The sequence below is a fragment of the Pogoniulus pusillus genome, chromosome 14 (genome assembly GCF_015220805.1).
Source record: "Pogoniulus pusillus isolate bPogPus1 chromosome 14, bPogPus1.pri, whole genome shotgun sequence".
NCBI lineage: Eukaryota > Metazoa > Chordata > Aves > Piciformes > Lybiidae > Pogoniulus > Pogoniulus pusillus.
In genome coordinates, this window is record NC_087277.1 from 1,303,539 (window position 1) to 1,323,434 (window position 19,896).

General features: G+C 52.7%; 1 protein-coding gene and 1 long non-coding RNA gene across 2 annotated transcripts; one reads left to right on the top strand and one right to left on the bottom strand.

Moving 5' to 3' along the window:
* Positions 1-18: 18 nt before the first annotated feature.
* RIDA (reactive intermediate imine deaminase A homolog) lies at positions 19-10,590 on the top strand. Its single transcript, XM_064154039.1, has 6 exons — positions 19-170; positions 6,272-6,377; positions 7,864-7,918; positions 8,967-9,035; positions 9,115-9,170; positions 9,836-10,590. The coding sequence occupies exons 1-6, from the start codon at positions 106-108 to the stop codon at positions 9,896-9,898; spliced, it is 414 nt and encodes a 137-aa protein (XP_064010109.1). The 5' UTR covers positions 19-105; the 3' UTR covers positions 9,899-10,590.
* Positions 10,591-11,808: 1,218 nt separating this feature from the next.
* On the bottom strand, positions 11,809-15,348 carry LOC135181155 (uncharacterized). Its single transcript, XR_010304766.1, has 2 exons — positions 15,131-15,348; positions 11,809-11,968 (listed from the first exon to the last, which is right to left on the bottom strand). It is a non-coding gene; the product is annotated as an uncharacterized LOC135181155 (long non-coding RNA).
* Positions 15,349-19,896: the final 4,548 nt, after the last annotated feature.

Below are 19,896 nucleotides of genomic sequence, written 5' to 3' on the forward strand. Positions count from 1 at the left end.
CGGAGCGTTGGGAGGCTGAGCGGCAGAGCCGGTTGGACGGAGCGGCAGAGGCGGCTGGACGGAGCGGCAGGCAGCCGGGCAGGGTCTGTCGGTGCCGGCGCAGCTATGACATCGCTGGTGAAGAAGATAATCAGCACCGCCAAGGCCCCCGCCTCACTGGCACCCTACAGGTACGGCCCAGCGAGCGGCACCGGCTTCGCCCGTGGGGTTTCGAGCAGAGCCCGGGGCGGCGGTGGGTCAGGCAGCCCTGGCAGCGGTGGGCAGGGTGGGCCTCTCCCCCCTAACCCCACGGCGGGGGGCGTCTGATGGCCAGCAGCGCCTAAGGGGTCTGCGGTGCCAGCGGAAAGCTTCCGCCTGGCCCCGTGTGCGTGAGCGCCTCGGCGGTGCGGGTGGGGCTTGAAAGTGTCTCTCGAAACGTCACTTTGGGAACGAAATTCTGAAATGGGAGCTAAGCAATGAACGGGGGGAGGGGGGAAGCCAATTTTCAGGAGAAATACTCCTCTGAAGGGAAAAATGCTCCCCTAGAAAGCTGCCCGGGGCAGAGGGAAGGCGCAGCGAGCGCCGGCGGCACCAGAGCAGAGTCCTGCACCTGGGGAGGAATGAACTGCAGCAGCACAGGCTGGGAGGGGACTGCTGGAGAGCAGCCCCACGGAGAGCGACCTGGCAGTGCTGGGGGAGAGCATCCATGGGGCAGCAGTGTGCCCTGCTGGCCAAGAAGGCCAATGGGGTCTTGGGGGGCATTAAGCAGAGTGAATCCAGCACATCGAGGGAGAGTCACAGAATCAAGCAGGTTGGAAGAGAGCTCCAAGCTCACCCAGCCCAACCTAGCACCCAGCCCTGCCCAACCAACCAGACCATGGCACTAAGTGCCCCAGCCAGGCTTGGCTTCAACACCTGTAAGATGGCAAGGAAGGAGGTTCTCCTTCCCCTCTGCCCTGGTGAGACCTCATCTTGAGTACTGCCTTCAGTTTTGGGCTTCCCCAGTTGCAGAGGGACAGGGATCTGATGGAGAGGGTCCAGTGGAGGGCTGTGAGGATGATGATGGGACTGGAGCACTGCCTGGTGAGGAGAGGCTGAGGGCCCTGGAGCTGCTTAGCCTGGAGAAGACTGAGAGGGGATTTAATCAATGTTTATAACTGTCTGAGGGCTGGGGGTCAGGAGGGGGACAGGCTCTGCTCACTGCTCCCTGGGATAGGACAAGCAGCAATGGATGGAAGCTGCAGCACAGGAGGTTCCAGCTCAACACAAGGGGGAACTTCTTGACTGGAAGGGTCCCAGAGCCCTGGCACAGGCTGCCCAGAGAGGCTGTGGAGTCTCCTTCTGTGGAGCCTTTCCAGGCCTGTCTGGATGTGTTCCTGTGTGCCCTGAGCTAGATTGTATGGTCCTGCTCTGGCAGGGGGGGGTGAACTGGATGATCTCCTTGGGTCCCTTCCAACCCCTGACATCTGTGAGCTGTGCTCCTGTATAAACACAAAGGCTGAGCCCGGTCCAGGACATGCTTCAGCAGCTGGGAAGTTCAACTGCCAATCTTATCTTATTTGCAAGGCTGTAAATGCTGTGAACATTCCTCACCTGCTGTGAACGTTCCTCTTTTTTCACAAGTGAGCTGGGGCAGCAGTTTGGAGGAGTTAAAAGTAACCCCAGCTTGAATTGGCTGAAGCTTTCTTTGCTGCTTGCATGTGAAAAGGACTACAGCAGACTCTTGCAGCTAAGCTGCTGAGGGGTTTTTAACAGGGCATTTGGCAAGAATTTTCAGTTCTGCATTCATGCTGTGTCTCCCCAGAAATAGACACAGGCTCTCTTGGCTTCAGCTTTCCCACTTGTAGCATTTTAGTGCCCTCCACCTGCATTGCTTTTGCTTTGAAGTTGCCCTTTCTGCACTTCAGTCTGTGTGTTCTTTATAGGATTGGCAAAGGAGGAGAAATACAGAGTGTAGAAGCACAGAGGTGACTGGAAGGTTAACTTCTGTAAGCAATAAACCATTGGTAAGTTGCAGCCAGGGCTTCTAGGAAGGAGAACATCTAAGCTGTGGGAAGGCAGCCACAGTTCTTGGGCTGCACACACACACACACACCACTGGCCTGGCCTTCAGCACAGCTCTGCTTCTGAGGTGGTTAAGTTCACCCCCAACCTTTTGTGCTTAGTGGTGGCTCTTGGTGAAATGCTGCTGGCTGTGCAGGCTGGGCCTAACATCAATAAGTTTATCACTAACTTAGCTTGTCAGGTTTCAAAGTGCAGTGGGCAAAAGTTGCACAAGAAGTACCTGCCACATCTCTGTGCTGTGCTGGGGTCTGAGCACGGTAGCAAGGGCTGGCTGTGGAGTGCAGGACTGTGATGTGTGGGCTGCATTCCTGCCTCTGAGGCAGCCCTCCAGGATGCTTTTTGGTGACCTGTCTTTACTGTGGCTTTGTGTTTCCTTTACTGCATCCAGTTTCCAGTGCCTTGAGGTGGGCAGGTAGGGAGATGCATGCAGGCTTCCACGCTGACACATCTGGGCCTTTATAGGCCACTGGGGTTACTAAAGTTCTCCAAAGGCACAGCACAGTTCCTCTGGCAATCAGCAGTTGTTTGTGTCGAGAAGACCTGGTTCACTTTGCAGGCCTTGTCTTTAAAGAGCAGGCTTCTCAACACCACCTCTCTGCTGGATGATCTTTGTGGACTCTCAGCAGGTTCACAGGTGGTACCAAACTGAGGGGGTGGCTGGCACCCAACAGGCAGTGCTGCCAGCCAGGGAGATCAGGGCAGGCAGAGAGCTGGGTGGAGGAGAACCTTGTGAAGTTTAATAAGGACAAGTGCAGGGTCCTGCAGCTGGGCAGGAATAACAGCAGCACCAGTACAGGCCAGAGGTTGTCCTGCTGGAAAACACCACCTTGGAGTGCTGGTGGGCAGCAAGTTCTGCGTGGCACAGCAATGCGTCCTGGTGGGCAAGAGGGCAGATGGCATCCTGCAACACTGGGTCCAGTTTGGAGCTCCCCAGTTCGAGAGACACAGAGACCTCCTGGAGGGAGCACAACAGAGAGCCACGAGAATGATTGGGGGATTTGAACGTCTCTGCTGTGAAGAAGGTCTGAGAGCCCTGGGGCTGTTTGCTCTGGAGAAAAGGCTGAGAGGGCTCTGAGCAATGTCTGTAACCAGCTGAGGGGTGGGTGTCAGGGTGAAGGTGTTGGTCTCTTGCTGGTGGTGCCCAGTGACAGGACAGAGAGCAGTAGGTACAAGCTGGGACCCAGGAGCTTCCAGCTCAGCATGAGGAGACACTTCTGGATGGGGAGGGTGGCAGAGCCCTGGAGCAGGCTGCCCAGAGAGGCTGTGGAGTCTCCTGCTCTGGAGCCTTTCCAAACCCTCCTGGATGTGCTCCTGTGTGCCCTGCCCTGGGTGCTGCTGCTCTGGCAGAGGGCTTGCACTGGCTGATCTCTGGAGGTGCCTCCCAACCCCTGCCATTCTGGATTCCATGATCTAGTTGTGCCCTTAGCTATGTTGAAACCTGGCTGACTTCAGGCATGTGCCCCAACCTCTGCTGAGTCAGTGATGAGCTGACCCTAGGACACACCTGCAGTTAGTGTGACTGGGGGGGTTGTGTAGTTGATGTTTCTCTGAGCTTCACTCATGCAATTGGCTGCAGCTAGTAAATGGCTAACAGCCCCAGTCAGTGGAGGAGTCCTCTGGTAAGCATCCCACGAGAAGGAAACTGAGGAGTAAAGAAGGGAACCCAAGAAGACTGCTGCAGGTTTTGACTGCAGTAGTATAGGAAGGCTGCAGCTTAGGTTTTTTTCTCTATTTATGAACAGAGGGCACTGTCAGCAAGTGTGCTGGTGGCACCAAACTGGGGGGAGTGGCTGGCACCCCCTTAGGCTGGGCTGCCTGCTGGAGCTGGGCAGGGAGGAATGGAATGAGACATAAGGACAAGGGTAGACCTGCATCTGGGGAAGAACAACCCCAGGGGCCAGGATGGGCTGGGGCTGACCTGCTGGAGAGCAGCTGTGGGGAAAGGGCCTGGGGGTGCTGGTGGACAGAAGGGTGCCCATGAGCCAGCAGTGTGCCCTCGTGGCCAAGAAGGCCAAGGGCATCCAGGGGTGAATCAGAAAGGCTGTGGAGAGTAGGTTGAGAGAGGCTCCTCTGCCCCTCTGCCCTGCCCTGCTGAGGCTACATCTGGAATATGATGTCCAGTTCTGGGCCCCTGAGGTCAAGAAGGAGCTCAGGGAGCCTCTGATCAGAGTGTTTCACAGCAGAAGGTGGTAGAGAAGGAAATCAAAGTCAAGAAGCCTGTGTCTGGTTCACCCACAGGTTTTCTCCCAACAAGATTGCATCAGCTACAGCAGTGCTTCATTCCCTGCCTCTTTAAATGGTGTAGCTGTGCCATTTACTCCACTTTCATTAGTTGATGATACAGCAGATAATCACCACTTAAGCTATTTCATTCCATCAGGCAAGCTGCTGGCTGGTTTTTCCTCTGGGATGTTACAGGAGGAGGTTTCAGGACAGAGGTGAATGAAAAATGGGGGTCGTGGCACTGTTTTGCTGGGTCCCTAAATTAGCTCAATCTCAGCTCAGAGAGACAATAGAAGTGTTCTCTGGAAGAGTCTTCTTCCACTGCCATCAAAGGGAAGCTTAGCTCCAAACCCAGATCCTTAGGGAGGTGCTTAGCTCTGGCTATGTGGCTTTAGGGGCTTGCAGAGCTACCAAAACCTCTTTCTGGGGAGTGAGGAGAGAGAGAAGGAAAATGCTGCTGGCTTCAAAAGAGTCCTCCTCTAATTTCTTTGCACACTGGTTTTAATCACCAGTTGAAGAGAAGTAAACTGTGATGTTTGCTGGGTGCTTTAAATCCCTGCTTTGATCTTTTAATCTCTTTGTGGTAATTAGAGAGGTGAATGTTTGCTGACTCTGCTTCAGCACAGGCACAACCTGGCATTGCCAGAGAGGTGTTTTGCAAACAGCTTCACTTGTGCAGGCTTCGGAGTGAATGCAGCCAACAGCTCCCTCAGGTGATGGGAGGGCAGTCAGCAAGGCCTTGTGCTGACTGGGCCAAATTCATAGCTGGAGGAGTCACACAACTGTTTTGGTTGGAAAAGACCACCAAGGTCATCCAGTCCAACCTTCAACCCAACACCACCATGGCCACACATTTCTTGGACACCTCCAGGGGTGAGGACTCCACCACCTCCTTGGGCAGCCTGTTCTAGTGCCTGACCCCTCTTAGAGCAAAGCAGTTGTGCCTCATGGCCAACCTAACCCTCCCTGGCACACCTGGCATTGGTGGCTCCTCTGCTCTAGCAGGAGAGGATGGTGAGCTGCCTTCTGTAGATGGGGCAAAGGCTTTGCACAGAAGAGCCTGGAGGAAGCTGCCTGCCTGGAGTGGTGTAGGAGGCCAGGCCAGATGATATGGAGCTGCCTTCTGACAGTACTGGAGCACTGCAGCCAGTTCTGGAGCCCCTGGGACAAGAGGGATGTGGAGATGCTGGAAGGTGTCCAGAGAAGGGCCACGAGGATGAGCAGAGGGCTGGAGCTGCTCTGCTGTGGGGAGAGACTGAAGCAGTTGGGGCTGTGCAGTCTGGAGAGGAGAAGGCTCCCAGGTGACCTTCTTGTGGCCTTCCAGTATCTGAAGGGGGCTACAAGAAAGCTGGGGAGGGACTTTTTAGGCTGTCAGGCAGTGACAGGACTGGGGGGAATGGAGCAAAGCTGGAAATGGGGAGAGTCAGCCTGGATGTTAGGAAGAAGTTGTTCAGCATGAGAGTGGTGAGAGCCTGGAATGAGTTGCCCAGGGAAATGGTGGAAGCCTCATCCCTGGAGGTGTTTAAGGCCAGGCTGGCTGAGGCTGTGGGCAGCCTGCTCTAGGGTAGGGTGTCCCTGCCCATGGCAGGGGGGTTGGCACTGGCTGCTCCTTGTGGTCCCTTCCAACCCTGACTGATTCTGTGATTTCCTCTCACCTGATACTAGGGAGAAGAGACCAACCAACCCCTCAGCCTCCTCTTCTCCACACTGAGCAAGCCCAGGTCCTGCCAGAGAGTTAGTGTGCAGGGCTTCACCTGGTGCCTGCTAGAGAAGCAAAATGTTGCATTTTCTAATCAGGCCTCTTGGGTCTTCTTTATTCCTTCTTCTCCTCTGTTCTCCTCACCGCCCTGCAGCTGAGGTGAGTATGAACGGTGCTGTCTGCTTCTCAACCTCTCTCCTCTGTTTAAGTGTTATGAACTACTGAAGCAAATGCTCAGTGTGCCTGCAGGCAGTTCAGTGCTTTGCTGGGGAAGATGAGATCTCAGGGAGTGCTCTCTCTTTGCAGCCAAGCAGTGCTGGTCGATCGGACCATGTACATCTCGGGGCAGATCGGGATAGAGCCTTCCACGGGGCAGCTTGTCTCAGGAGGGACAAAGGAAGAAGCTAAGCAGGTAAGGGGCCTGCCAGCCATAAATACTTGGCATCTGCTTAAACATGGACCTAAGAGGAGACCTAGGGAGCACACTTCACACCCTCCAACGTGAGGGAGAAACTGAAGGAAGGAATTCCATCCTACCCAGGCCTTTTTCTGCTCAAACAGCTTGCAGGTCAGGGGGAGGAATCTTTATGTGGTGCAGGAAGGTGGGGAAAGATCAATGTTTGCAACAGAGGCTCAGACCCCAATCAATAAATGAACCAAACAAAGGTTCAGACCCCAGTAAATAAATAAATAACCCAAACAAAGGCTCAGGCCCCAGTAAATAAATAAATAAACACAACAGAGGCTCAGACCCCAATCAATAAATGAACCAAACAAAGTTCAGACCCCAATCAATAAATAAATGAACCCAGCAAAGGCTCAGGCCCCAATCAATAAGTGAACCCAATGTTTCAGACCCCAGTAAATACAGAAATGAGCCCAACAAAGGCTCAGACCCCAAACAATAAATAAATGAACCCAGCAAAGGCTCAGACCTCAGTCAATAAATAAATGAACCCAGCAAAGGCTCAGGCCCCAATCAATAAGTGAACCCAATGTTTCAGACCCCAGTAAATACAGAAATGAGCCCAACAAAGGCTCAGACCCCAAACAATAAATAAATGAACCCAGCAAAGGCTCAGACCTCAGTCAATAAATAAATGAACCCAGCAAAGGCTCAGACCCCAATCAATAAATAAATGAACCCAGCAAAGGCTCAGACCCCAAACAATAAATAAATGAACCCAGCAAAGGCTCAGACCTCAGTCAATAAATAAATGAACCCAGCAAAGGCTCAGACCCCAATCCATAAATAAATGAACCCAGCAAAGGCTCAGACCACAATCAATAAATAAATGAACCCAGCAAAGGCTCAGACCCCAATCAATAAATAAATGAACCCAGCAAAGGCTCAGACCCCAATCCATAAATAAATGAACCCAGCAAAGGCTCAGACCCCAATCAATAAATAAATGAACCCAGCAAAGGCTCAGACCCCAAACAATAAATAAATGAACCCAGCAAAGGCTCAGACCCCAATCAATAAATAAATGAACCCAGCAAAGGCTCAGACCACAATCAATAAATAAATGAACCCAGCAAAGGCTCAGACCACAATCAATAAAGAAACCCAGTGTTTCAGACCCCAATCAATACAGATATGAACCCAACAAATGTGCAGCCCCTGGCTTGACCAGGGTAAAGGTTTATTCCCCCAGCAGCAAAGGGGTGGTGTGAGGTGACAGCATGAGAGGGAGCTGCACTGTGCATGTACACCCAATGAATGGATGGATTCATCTCTGTGGCTCATCAGAAGCTCCCCTGTAGGAATTGCTTACATGGTTTGCCCACTGAGGGCTGCTGGGGATTTGCTGGGTGAGCCTGGCATGGGTGGAGGCAAGTTAGAGCTGCTTCAGCTCCGTGCCTAAATGCAAGCCTTTTGTTTCATTTTTCATCAGGCTTTAAAAAACATGGGAGAAATCCTGAAAGCTGCAGGCTGTGACTATGGCAATGGTGAGTGCTGCTGCCAGGCTGGCAAAGAAATGGTTTGGTTTGCCTAGGTTCAAAAACATCACATCAAGTGACTGGAATCAATAAAAAGCTGCTTGCTAAGCATTCAGCTCTCAACAGCTGGAAGAAGCAAACAGATCCATAGTCTGGGCTAAGAAACAAGGACTCATCAGAGAGCTCTTGGCATTGGCTGTCAGTGGAATACTGCCCTTCTCCAAGAGTTTCTGCCCATGGCACTGCTGTTTTAGCTGGGAAGCTCAGGTATAGACAGAGCTGAAGCTTCTGTAGGCATTTTAAGCCCTAGGCTTTGCTGCAGGTAAAAGCAGGTTTGTATCTCTGGTGTTAGTATTCACAGACTGCCCTGGGTTGGAAGGGACCCTCAAAGGTCATCTTGTCCAACCCTCCTGCACTCAGCAGGGACACCTCCAACTAGAGCAGGCTGCCCAGAGCCACCTCCAGTCTGATCTTCATTATCTCCAGGGACAGAGCCTCAGCCACATCCCTGAGCAGCTTGTTCCAGATCTCACCATTCTCCCTGTGCAGAGCTTCCTCCTGATGTCCAACCTAACTCTGCCCTGCTCCAGTTTCAAACCACTGCCTCTCATTCTGTCCCCACAGGCCCTCCTGAACAGTCCCTCCCCAGCCTGCCTCTAGGTCCCTTTCATAGAATGAGGCAGGTTGGAAGAGAGCTCCAAGCTCAGCCAGCCCAACCTAGCACCCAGCCCTGCCCAACCAACCAGGCCATGGCACTAAGTGCCCCAGCCAGGCTTGGCTTCAACACCTCCAGCCACAACGACTCTACCAACTCCCTGGGCAGCCCATTCCAATGCCAATCACTCTCTCTGCCAACAACTTCCTCCTAACACCTAGCCTAGACCTGCCCTGGCACAGCTTGAGGCTGTGTCCCCATGTCCCTTTACACTGTTTACAAAGGTTTTGTTGGTGGTTTTTAATGTTTAGAATACTGAGAGCAATTTATGAACTGAAAGGAAGAAAGGCAACTTCTGTACGTGTCAGAGGTGTAAAGTAACTGCAGCTCTGTGATTTGCAGTTGTGAAGACCACGGTGTTGATGGCAGACATGAAGGACTTCAATGACATCAATGACATCTACAAACAGTGTAAGGAGACCTTTGCTTTCCCTTTTACCACTATGATTTGTGCAACAAGTGATTGATTGCTGCATGCTTCTGTTTGCAGTTTTCAAGGCCAACTTCCCAGCCAGAGCAGCCTATCAGGTTGCTGCTTTGCCCAAAGTAAGTGTCCCTTTCCTGCATATTAAAGCCTGCATTTTCTGGAACTCCTGACAGCTTTTCTCACTCTGGAATACCTTCAGTTGCCATTATTTTCATGAAGACTCTTAAATATTTAGTGCCCTTTCTAAGGATACCAGTCTTGTTCTCACACAACTGAAGAGATCTGACCATGAGAGAGATTTCTTTATGGTACTAGATGAATGCAACCCCAGAAATGAGGTGATCACACCCCCAGCAATTAGGGGCTGAGGTGATCACAACCCCAGAAATGAGGGCTGAGGCGACCACAACCCCAGCAACGAAGGCTGAGGTGACCACAAGAGCAGCAATGAGAACTTAGGTGAACACAACCCCAGCAACAAGGTCTGAGATGACCACAACTGAGCTATGAGGGCTTAGGTGACCACAACCCCAGCAACAAGGTCTGAGGTGCCCACAACCCGAGCAATGAGGGCTGAGGTGCCCACAACCCCAGCACTAAGGGTTAACAGTAGTTCAGTCAGAGTGAGGTGGGTTTTCAGTGCTCTTTACCCTTGCTAGGTTAGCAGTACCTCTGTCAGAAGATAGCCGCTGTCTGTGTCTCCCCCCAGGGCTGCTCTCCCCGCAGCTGCTTCATTAGCAGACACAGTCAGTCCCTAACCTGCTTCTTCATTGCTGTCTCACAGGGTGCCCGAGTGGAGATTGAAGCTGTTGCCATACAGGGGCCCCTGCAAGACGCTTCAGCATGACTGTAACCGGAGACATCCTGCCCCAGCAGGGCTGGATCCCATCCTTCTCCTCCCTTGCATCCTCCCCCCACAACTGGCTAGCAGCAGTTCCAAACAGTTGCACTCAGTCAGTCTGCTAGGGAAAGGCTCCTCCTGGGATTCTCTAAATCAAGAGCTTGCAGTGAGTTTTCTGCTGGCAGACCCTGAACCCTCTGGAGTTCTGCAGCCACAAGCTGAGCTTGATTGCAGACCTAGGCCCTTCCCTTGAGGTGCCACTGAAGCAGCTGCTTGGACCAAGGCCTGGCAGGTACACTCTGGCTGCACTGGACAAGGGAAGCTGTGATGATTGGTAGTGGTAGGGCTCTAGTAACCCTTTAAATAGCAACAATATGACAGAGCTGGGAGAACAGAACCCTGGAATGGCTAAGCAAGTTTCACTTCTCTTTGGGGCACTTTCTGGACTGCCTTTAACTCTTTCTCTACAGAATAGATTGCTACTGGAACTCTCTATTTTTCTCCTCTGGAAGCAGTTACTTACAGAAGTTTCATATTAACATTCCAGGAAGAATCAAACCTTGCTTTGGTGCTCACCTTGGAAATCAGCTGCTCCATAGCAGTTCCACTCTTACTGTCTCTGAATTCAAAACAACACCCAAAAAAAGCCCTCACCAAAAGTCCTGCTTAAATGAGAATAAATCACTGCAGCTGTCAAAGTGTCCTTGTCTGTTCTGGGAACAAGCATCTCTTTTCCTAATTAAGCTTTGGTACTCCCTCACCAAAAAAAGTCCTCATCTTGCTTATTTGATAAGAAATAGTTCAAACAAACAAACTTATTTTGTGTCACCTAATAGCTAAGGATGAAAATAATCCTCCAAGCCAGGGAGCTGTCAGCTGCCATGGCACTGCAGCTCTTGAGGTTTTTCTCTCTGCTATTAAGGACAGAAGCATTGCTCGGTGAGGTGAGACCACACCTCAAAAGCTGCCTCCAGTGCTGCTGTCCCCAGCAGGAGGACGACACAAAGTAGCTGAGTGAGGCCAGAGGAGGCCACAAAGATGCTTCAAGGGCTGAAGCAGCTCTGCTGTGAGCACAGGCTGAGCCTGCAGAGGAGAAGGCTCCAGGGGCACCTCAGAGCTGCCTGCCAGTGCCTAAAGGGATCCTGCAGGAAGGCTGCAGAGGGACTGCTCCTGAGGGTGTCTGAGCCAGGCCAAGGGGGAATGGTTTGGAGCTGAGGCAGAGCAGGGTTAGAGTGGAGCTGAGGAAGAAGTTGCTGAGTGTGAGGGTGGTGAGAGTCTGGCCCGGGCTGCCCAGGGAGGCTGTGGCTGCAGCTGCCTCTTGCCTGGGGGTGTTTATAGCCTTGAGCAACCTGGGCTAGGGAAAGGTGTCTTGGCCCACGGCAGGGGGACTGTGATTAGATGTTCAAGGTCCTTTCCAAGCTGAGCCATTCAGTGAATCTGACTCTTGCTCTGCTGGCCTTGCAATACATTTGTTTACAATTGGAGCACCTGCAGCAGACACTCACTTGGGTGCTGGCCCCTGCACCCTCCAGCTCTTCCATCTTCTGGAAGAGTAAATCCTGCATTCAGTTACAGCCTAGCAGAAGGGCACTGCCAGCTTCCACCCCTCTCTGTGCCATACACTGCAGCAGCTGCAGACAGTGGCAGTCCACTTCAAACTGCCTGCCTGCTACTCTTGCAACCCAACACATCCCTGTCTTCTAGATCCTGGGCAGGGCTGCCTGAAGGTTTCAAAGGCTTGAAGTTAGTTATCTGAACCTGGTAAGAATCCCAGCTGCAAACTGGCTGCTTCTGCTGCTGCCAGGCACCCATCCTGGCTGCATGCAGCAGGCACTGTGGCAGGGAGAGGCAAGCTCAGGGCTTTCAAACTTTTGCAGCCCTGGCAGTGTGACTGAAAACAAAAAAGTTCTCAAAAATGTTTTCTGGAGCCTTTTATTCATGGCTGTGGCTCGGGGCTCAATCCACAACAGCTGTTCTGTTTCCCCAGCCCGATAAAAGCTGTTTGTGCAGATAGAAAAGCAGGCCCAGGGAGGTGTTCTTACAGACAAAACTTCTATTCCTGGTTAGGAGCAGTCTCTGAAACACAGGGAGGGGAAAAGCAGTTCAGCAACTAACTGAGAGCACAGAGTGATACTCACTGAATGCTCCCCCTCTGTTCTGCCCTGCTGAGACCACACCTGCAACACTGGGTCCAGCTTGGGGCTCCCCAGTTCAAGAGAGGCAGGGACCTGCTGGAGGGAGCACAACAGAGAGCCACGAGGATGACTGGGGGGACCTGAGCATCTGCTGTGAGGAAAGGCTGAGAGCCCTGGGGCTGTTTGCTCTGGAGAGGAGAAGGCTGAGAGGGCTCTGAGCAATGTCTGTAACCAGCTGAGGGGTAGGTGTCAGGGTGAAGGTGTTGGTCTCTTGCTGGTGGTGCCCAGTGACAGGACAGGGAGCAGTGGGTACAAACTGGGACCCAGGAGCTTCCAGCTCAGCATAAGGAGACACTTCTGGATGGTGAGGGTGGCAGAGCCCTGGAGCAGGCTGCCCAGAGAGGCTGTGGAGGCTCCTGCTCTGGAGCCTTTCCCAGCCCTCCTGGATGTATTCCTGTGTGCCCTGCCCTGGGTGCTGCTGCTCTGGCAGGGGGCTTGGACTGGCTGATCTCTGGAGGTCCCTTCCAACCCCTGCCATTCTGTGGATTCCATGACAAAGAATGTTTGATGAACTGCTCCCAGCCCCTGAAACTCTAAGCCACCAGCAGATGAGAAGGCAGGAGGCTTGCTGGCTTACTTGACAGATAAAGGATGGTTCCTAAGGGCATGGCTGACAGCATCATGTCAGAGTGTCCAAGATCTTTTCCAGCCAGAAGACCCTGCAGGGACAGGCTGGGAGCATGGGATTTGCTTGTGGACAGCACAAGGCTGGTGTGGCAACCCTCGTGTGGGTTTGAATTCAACCTGATTCTTGTCTGAGTGAGCAGCCCTCATTCAGAGATGGCCCTCAGCTACCCTGAGCAGAGGATTTCCTCTGCACTAGGAGCAGCTCCTATCCTTTCAGCCTTTCATTCCCCCTCGAGGGCAGGGCTCTGAGTGCTTTTGCTCTCTCTCAAAGGCAGATTGTTCCCATTTCCTGCAGCATTTGCTTCCCTGCCCAGAACCCTGGCTTCCTTCAATATCCTTTCAAGATGGGAGAGCTGCTCCCTTACACAACAGCATCCCACATTTAAATGCCCACTGGTCCTTCCTGGCTGCTTCTAGCCCATCTCTGAGGCTGAACCCCAGCAGTTCCTCCATCACCTGATGACTCCTCTCCAGCAGAGAAGGGGAATGAGGAGAAAGAGGCCCACAGGTTGAAATGGAAATGGATGTCATGAAACAGCCAAAAGAATACCAATGTCAGTGCTACATCTGAGACACTTCTTTTGTAGAGCAGGGTTGTAGGTTGGACTTGGTGATCCTGAGGGGCTTCTCCAACATGGATATTTGTGATTCTGTTATATTTAGCCCAGCAACAGTGCAGCAGTCACCCCAGTCAGGAAGGCAGCCTTCAGGAACAGAAGAGAGCAGCAGAGTGCAGGGGAGCCCTAGAAGGAGGCTTCAGCAGGAGGCTCCCCTCAAACAAGACTGCATATTACAGCCTAGCACTCTCCCCAGAGGGGCTGATTTGTCCCTGGTAGGATTGCTCTCTTGGCTGAAGCTGACCCAGGCTAAAAGCAGGACTCCCAGTGGATTGTTTCCAAAACAGAACTCTCTCTTCAGGAGAACATTTCTGACCCTGCCTGCTGTCACAGTGCAGAAAGCAGTTGCACAGCAGCAGTGGGCTGACAAGCTGTGCTCAGGCAGGGCAGCACAGCCTTTTCTGCCTCCTAACCAAACCCCTCCTGTCAACACACCTATCCCTGTCACTGCTGCACTACCCACAGCTTCTCCTCTTTCTTCTTTTCTTTCAGGCCCTCCACTTAACCATCTCAGTTTCCACCTGCTCTCTGGTCTCACCTGGGAATGGTAACCACAGAGATCAAATTAGGGTCCACTGAGAGATAGCACCAAGAGCCTCAGCTCCTTTCTGTAAGCTTGGGTTTGCTTGCTCAGCTCTCCAGTGACCTTCACCTTAGAGGTATCATCCTGAATGAAAGATGCTCCAGAGGCTGAGCAGCTCTGCTGTGAGCACAGGCTGGGGGAGCTGGGGGTGTGCAGCCTGCAGAGAAGGCTCCAGGGGCACCTCAGAGCTGCTGCCAGTGCCTGAAGGCATCCTGCAGGAAGGCTGCAGAGGGACTGCTCCTGAGGGTGTCTGAGACAGGCCAAGGGGGAATGGTTTGGAGCTGAGGCAGAGCAGGGTTAGAGTGGAGCTGAGGAAGAAGTTGCTGAGTGTGAGGGTGGTGAGAGTCTGGCCCAGGCTGCCCAGGGAGGCTGTGGCTGCCTCCTTGGTGGGTGTTTTCAAGGCCAGGCTGGACGAGGCCTCGAGCAGCTGAGTATAGCTGAGAGGTGTCCCTGGGCATAGTGGGGAGGTTGGAGATGACCTTTGAAGTCCCTTGCAACCTGAGCCATTCTGTGAATGCACAGGGAGCAGTAGGATATTCCCACTCACTTTCCATCATCCAGCTACAGGCCCATAGAGTTCTCCTGGTGCCTTCACAAAGTCCTGTTGACACTCCCCAGCACACATCATGAGCACTGTTTCTGTCCCAGTTAAGTTCCTGGATTTTAACTGGAACAAATCCCCTCCAAACATGTGCTGACAGCCAAGCCCAGTGGCCTTTCACTGCTGCCTCTATGCTGCTTGGGTGGTAGCCAAGCTTCTAGGACAAGCTAGGAAAAAGCATCTGGGATGCTGCTTCTTCTCCCACCAGGCTTGCACCTCCCCAGCTTCGTGTGCACAGGGACATCTGCTTTATAATTAATTCATGTGACTAATTAACACAGCCTCTAGTCTCTGCAGGTGCTCAGGGCAATGTGTAAGGCACACGTGGGACATGGGGGTGTGCTGGGGCATGTTGCCTCCCAGGAACAAACAGGACACCAAAGGAAATAGCAGAGATAATGCCTGGAAGTGCCGACTGGATTCACTACAGCTTGGACCTGTGAGACTGAGGCTTCTCCAGCCACATTCTCCTAAGCCACTCACTCTGCAGACTTCCCAGACCTAACCCTGCCTGGGGGGGCTCACTTGAGGCTCTCAGTGAAGTGAAAGGGACACATGTACAAGCGCCTAGAGGAAGAGTCTGGTGTCCTGAGCTCAGGAAAGCACAAGCCTTACCCCCCGTGAGCTGCTCCTCTTCACTAACGTGGACTTTCTGCACGGTCTCCACTACAGAGCTGTCGCAGCCCTCCAGCAGCCCTCTGTCCCCTGCTAGTGCTGGCCGCGGTGCTCCAGCATCTTCCCCTGGCGCCGGAGGTGAAGGCTCTTTGCTCTCCTCTGGCCACACAGGCGGCAGCTGGCAGCTCTCCTCTGCGCCTGCAGGCAGGGGCTCGGTGCCCTCCCTTTTACTGACCGAGTCCATCTTGCCCTCCGCGGCCAGAACCACAGCTGCAGGCTCCTCTCCCAGCGGATGCTTGCCCAGGTTTGTCTCCTCAGAGGCAAGACTCAGGTCTTCCCCTGCATCCAGCTGCGTTTGATCAGCTATGGTTTCATCATCGTCTGTGCCCCAAGTGTTTGCACCTGATGCTGCTGGGAGTGAGGGCAGGGCAAGGAGAGACAAAGAGAAGTACAGCTCGTTAGGAAGGGGGGTGGCAAGGAAGGACAGATCCAGACCCACACGGGGTCGGTAAAGTGGGTCAGAACCAGGCCCACAGAGGACAAGCATGACCTGGCAGACAAGTGGAGTTGGTCTCTTCTGCCAGGCTCCCAGTGACACAACAAGAGGACACAGCCTCAAGCTGTGCCAGGGCAGGTTCGGGCTGGATGTTAGGAAGAAGCTCTTCACAGCAAGAGTGATTGGCATTGGCATGGGCTGCCCAGGGAGGTGGTGCAGTCCCCATCCCTGGAGGTGTCTAAGAAGAGGCCGGGTGGGGCACTTAGTGCCATGGGTTAGTTAATTAGAAGGGTTGGGTGATAGGTTGGACTCAGTGATCTTAGAGGTCTCTTCCAACCTGGATAACTGTGTGACTCTGCACCTTGCATCAACATCTTGGCTACACGAAGCGATGGAGCAGCCTGGCAGACAAAAATGATGCACAGAGGAATGGCAAAATTGCCCTGACAGGTAGTTCAGAATAAAAGCTGGAGGCTGACAATGAGCTCTACCTGCCCATCAGACTGACTTGGTAACTCTGATTCAATTCAGCTTGACAAGAGCTTGGGCTTCACCTTCTGCAAAGGCAGGTCAGGGTGAAAGCCCTGGCAGTTCAGCTGTGAAATCTGCTTAGGCAATCATTATGAAACTGGGCAAACTGTACTGCCTGAGAAAATGATGGGTGCAGTGTCAAAGCCAATGAGCAGAACCATTTGATAGCTTCACACACACATAAATGAGCAGCAAGGGTGGGGGGGGAGGGGAAACAAGTATTGGATCCTGCTTTTAAAACAGCTGCTTCAATGCTGCTGCTCTTAAGATCATAGAATGGTTAAGGTTGGAAGGGACCTCAAAGTTCCAACCCCCTGCCATAGACAGGGACACCTCCCACTAGAACAGGTTGCTCTAACCTGGTGTTGAACATCTCCAGGGAGGTTGTGGAGCACAGAATCACCCAATGGGATCTTTGATCCCATTGGGTGATTCTGTGCTCCACAACCTCCCTGGGCAACCTGTCCCAGTGTCTCACCACCCTCAATGAAGAGAACCTCTTCCTAGCATCCAGTTTCAATCTCCCCTCTGCCAGTTCAAACCCATTCCTACTCCTGCTGTCATTACCAGACCTTGTCAGTAGTCCCTCTCCAGCCCTCCTGTAGGCTCTCTTCAGTTATTGCAAGGCTACGAAGTTCTTCTGAGGCATTCAAGCAAAACACCTCCCTGGCAAGTGTCACCAAGTCAGCGTGTGCCTGCAGGCCTGGGGAAGGACAGCTAAGCCAGAAGAGGAGCAAGAGCAATCTGGACTGTCAAGATAGAAAGCAATTTTCACTATGGCACAGATGAAAATCTCATTTTTCCTGGGCACTGAAACCATCTAAAGTCATAGAATCAACCAGGTTGGAAGAGACCTCCAAGCTGCCTGAAGAGAGGGAAGATGGCAAAGGATTTTCCTGACAAAACTCTACTTGGTGGGAAATGCTGAACAGGGCAGCCCCAGAAAATCCTTTCCTAATTCCTCTGGTTAAATCTGACTCCACAGGGTCACAGGTAGCACAGAATCATAGAATCAGACAGGCTGGAAGAGAGCTCCAAGCTCATTCAGCCCAACCTAGCACCCAGCCCTATTCAACCAACCAGACCATGGCACTAAGTGCCCCAGCCAGGCTTGTCTTGAGCACCTCCAGGGACCACCTTCCTGGGCAGCACATTCCAATGGCAACCAAAGGTACCAGGTGGACATGGAGCACTAAAAACCCACAGCCAGAAAGAAATGAGCCATGAAAAGCAGCCTGTTGTACTGAGGTTGTAGTTGGTGTTACCACTGAAAGGACCTCTTCAAAGCCACTGTTAGCAAGAGTCACTTGCAGCTCCTACAAACATCAGACCTGTCACTTAGAATCACAGAATCAACCAGGTTGGAAGAGACCTCCAAGATCATCCAGTCCAACCTAGCACCCAGCCCCATCCAGTCAACTAGACCATGGCACTAAGTGCCCCATCCAGTCTTCCACCAAGCCCTCTCTTTATATAACTTGGGTTACACAATGCTGCCATGCAATGCACTGCTGGAAGCTCTGGATGCATTCCTCTGCTCTCATCTGAAATGCAAAGAATTCCCTAGCACAGGAAGAATAAAACCAAATCCTCCCAGCAATCTGTTCAGTAACTTTATCCCCAAGAAGAATGAACACATCTGGCAGTCAACATTCCTAGGCTGCCTTCTAGTTTTGTTTCAAGCTGACGGTTTTCAGTTTCCTGCTGGAGAAACAAGGAATCTAAGTGTGGATTTAGGTGCCTATGGACACTGCACTTTTCCCTTTGCTGCCTTTCTTTCCCTTTGGGAAAGCCTCACATTTCTGTGGGGTAGACATGAAGTTACACCAATTGTTTCTTTTCTTTCTTAACAGAGTCAGATAAGTTCATTTCAAACTATCTTTTCCTACTAAACTGTATTAGAAAATAGCTAACTAACACACCCAGCTGTCTAGTGCCCCAGTTAGAATCAGAGTCACAGAATCAGTCAGGGATGGAAGGGACCACAAGGACCATCCAGTTCCAAACCTCCCTGCCATGGGCAGGGACACCTCACACTAGATCAGGCTGCCCACAGCCCCATCCAGCCTGGCCTTAAACACCTCCAGCCATGGGGCCTCAACCACCTCCCTGGGCAACCCCTTCCAGGCCCTCATTATCCTCATGCTGAACAACTTCTTCCTAACATCCAGGCTGAATCTCCCCATTTTCAGCTTTGCTCCATCCCCCCTTTCCTATCCCTACCTGACACCCTAAAAAGTCCCTCCCCAGCTTTCTTGTAGCCCACTTCAGATACTGGAAGGCCACAAGAAGGCCACCTGGGAGCCTTCTCCTCTCCAGACTGCACAGCCCCAAATCCCTCAGCCTCTCCTCACAGCAGAGCAGCTCCAGCCCTCTGCTCATCCTCATGGCCCTTCTCTGGACACCTTCCAGCACATCCACAGCCCTCTTGTAATAGTGGCTGCTAAAAAGCCTCTCCCCAAATTAATGGAGATCCTTCAACTGCAATTACAAACTGCACTTTATCAGTACCATTACATTAGTTGAGGCAGTTAATACATTTCATAACCTAACATGAACAGACCTGCAGACAGAACTCCTAAAATACTCAGAACAAACTGCTTCAGATGTTTGCCTGAGTGCCTCAGTGCCCCTGTGCCTTTTGCAGGGGATGGGAGGACACAGCAATCTGGGTCATCGACCAGCAGAAGAAGACAGGAGGTAGAGCAGGCAGAGATTTCTGCTGCTACATTCAGCTGGGCTCCTTGGTGTGCAGATACAGGCTGGCTCCGCAGCGGCACAGACCCCACTCACCCCACACAACCTGCAGCCATCCCCACAGCCACAAACTGAAACACTGCCAGGCAACAAACACCAAATGAACCCAGAGAGCTGCAGCCAGACTAACAGCAGCAGCTGAGAGTTACAACTCAAGAACACAGCAAAGAAATGCAGACTGCCAGCACCTGTGGCTGCAGCACTCTGGTTCTCAGAAACCTCCCTCGGAGCAAGGGGCTAAGTATGATGAATGCAAAAGCAAAGGGTTGTTGGATCTCCACTGAACAGCAAGGATATTCCTGCAGAGCATCCTATGGACACACCTTGCACCCCAAAATAATCCTCTGCCTTGTGTCTAACCGAAGAGCATGGCTGGTGCTGTACAGCCTTTTGAGTTGGCTGTGCTGATTCTGTGCAGTGCTTCACCACTGCTTTAAAGGGAGGGGGAAACCCGCTGGAGTTACAGGGAGGTGTACAAACAGACTGACTGCAGGTGGAGGAGGGGAAGGAAGGGAAGTCAGTCTGTTAGAGAGGCACAGAAGCTCCTAACTGATTCCTTTGCAAGAGTCAGAATCAATTTGACTGGCAAAGCCCTTTCAGATCATACAGTCTGACCATTCCCCAACTCTATTAAGCCAAAGCATGCGGCTCAGCGCCACATCTCTGCATCTTCTAAACACCCCTAGGGATGGAGATTTAACCACCCCCCGGGCAGCCTGTGCCAGTGTTCGAGAATGCTCTCAGTGAAGCTTCTTCTAACGTCCAACCTCTCCCTCCCCTGGTGCAACAAAAAGCCGCGGGCCGCAAAGGCAGCGCTCGGAACTGCAAGCCGGGGTGAACCTCGAGGGGCCCCCGCCACACCTGCCCGGGAACGGCACCACCGCCACCGGGCAGCCTCTGTCCCGCCGCCCCCCGGCCCGGCTCACCCCCCGGCGGCAGCCCGACGGCAGCGACGACCGGCGGCAGCTCCGCGGGGCGGCTG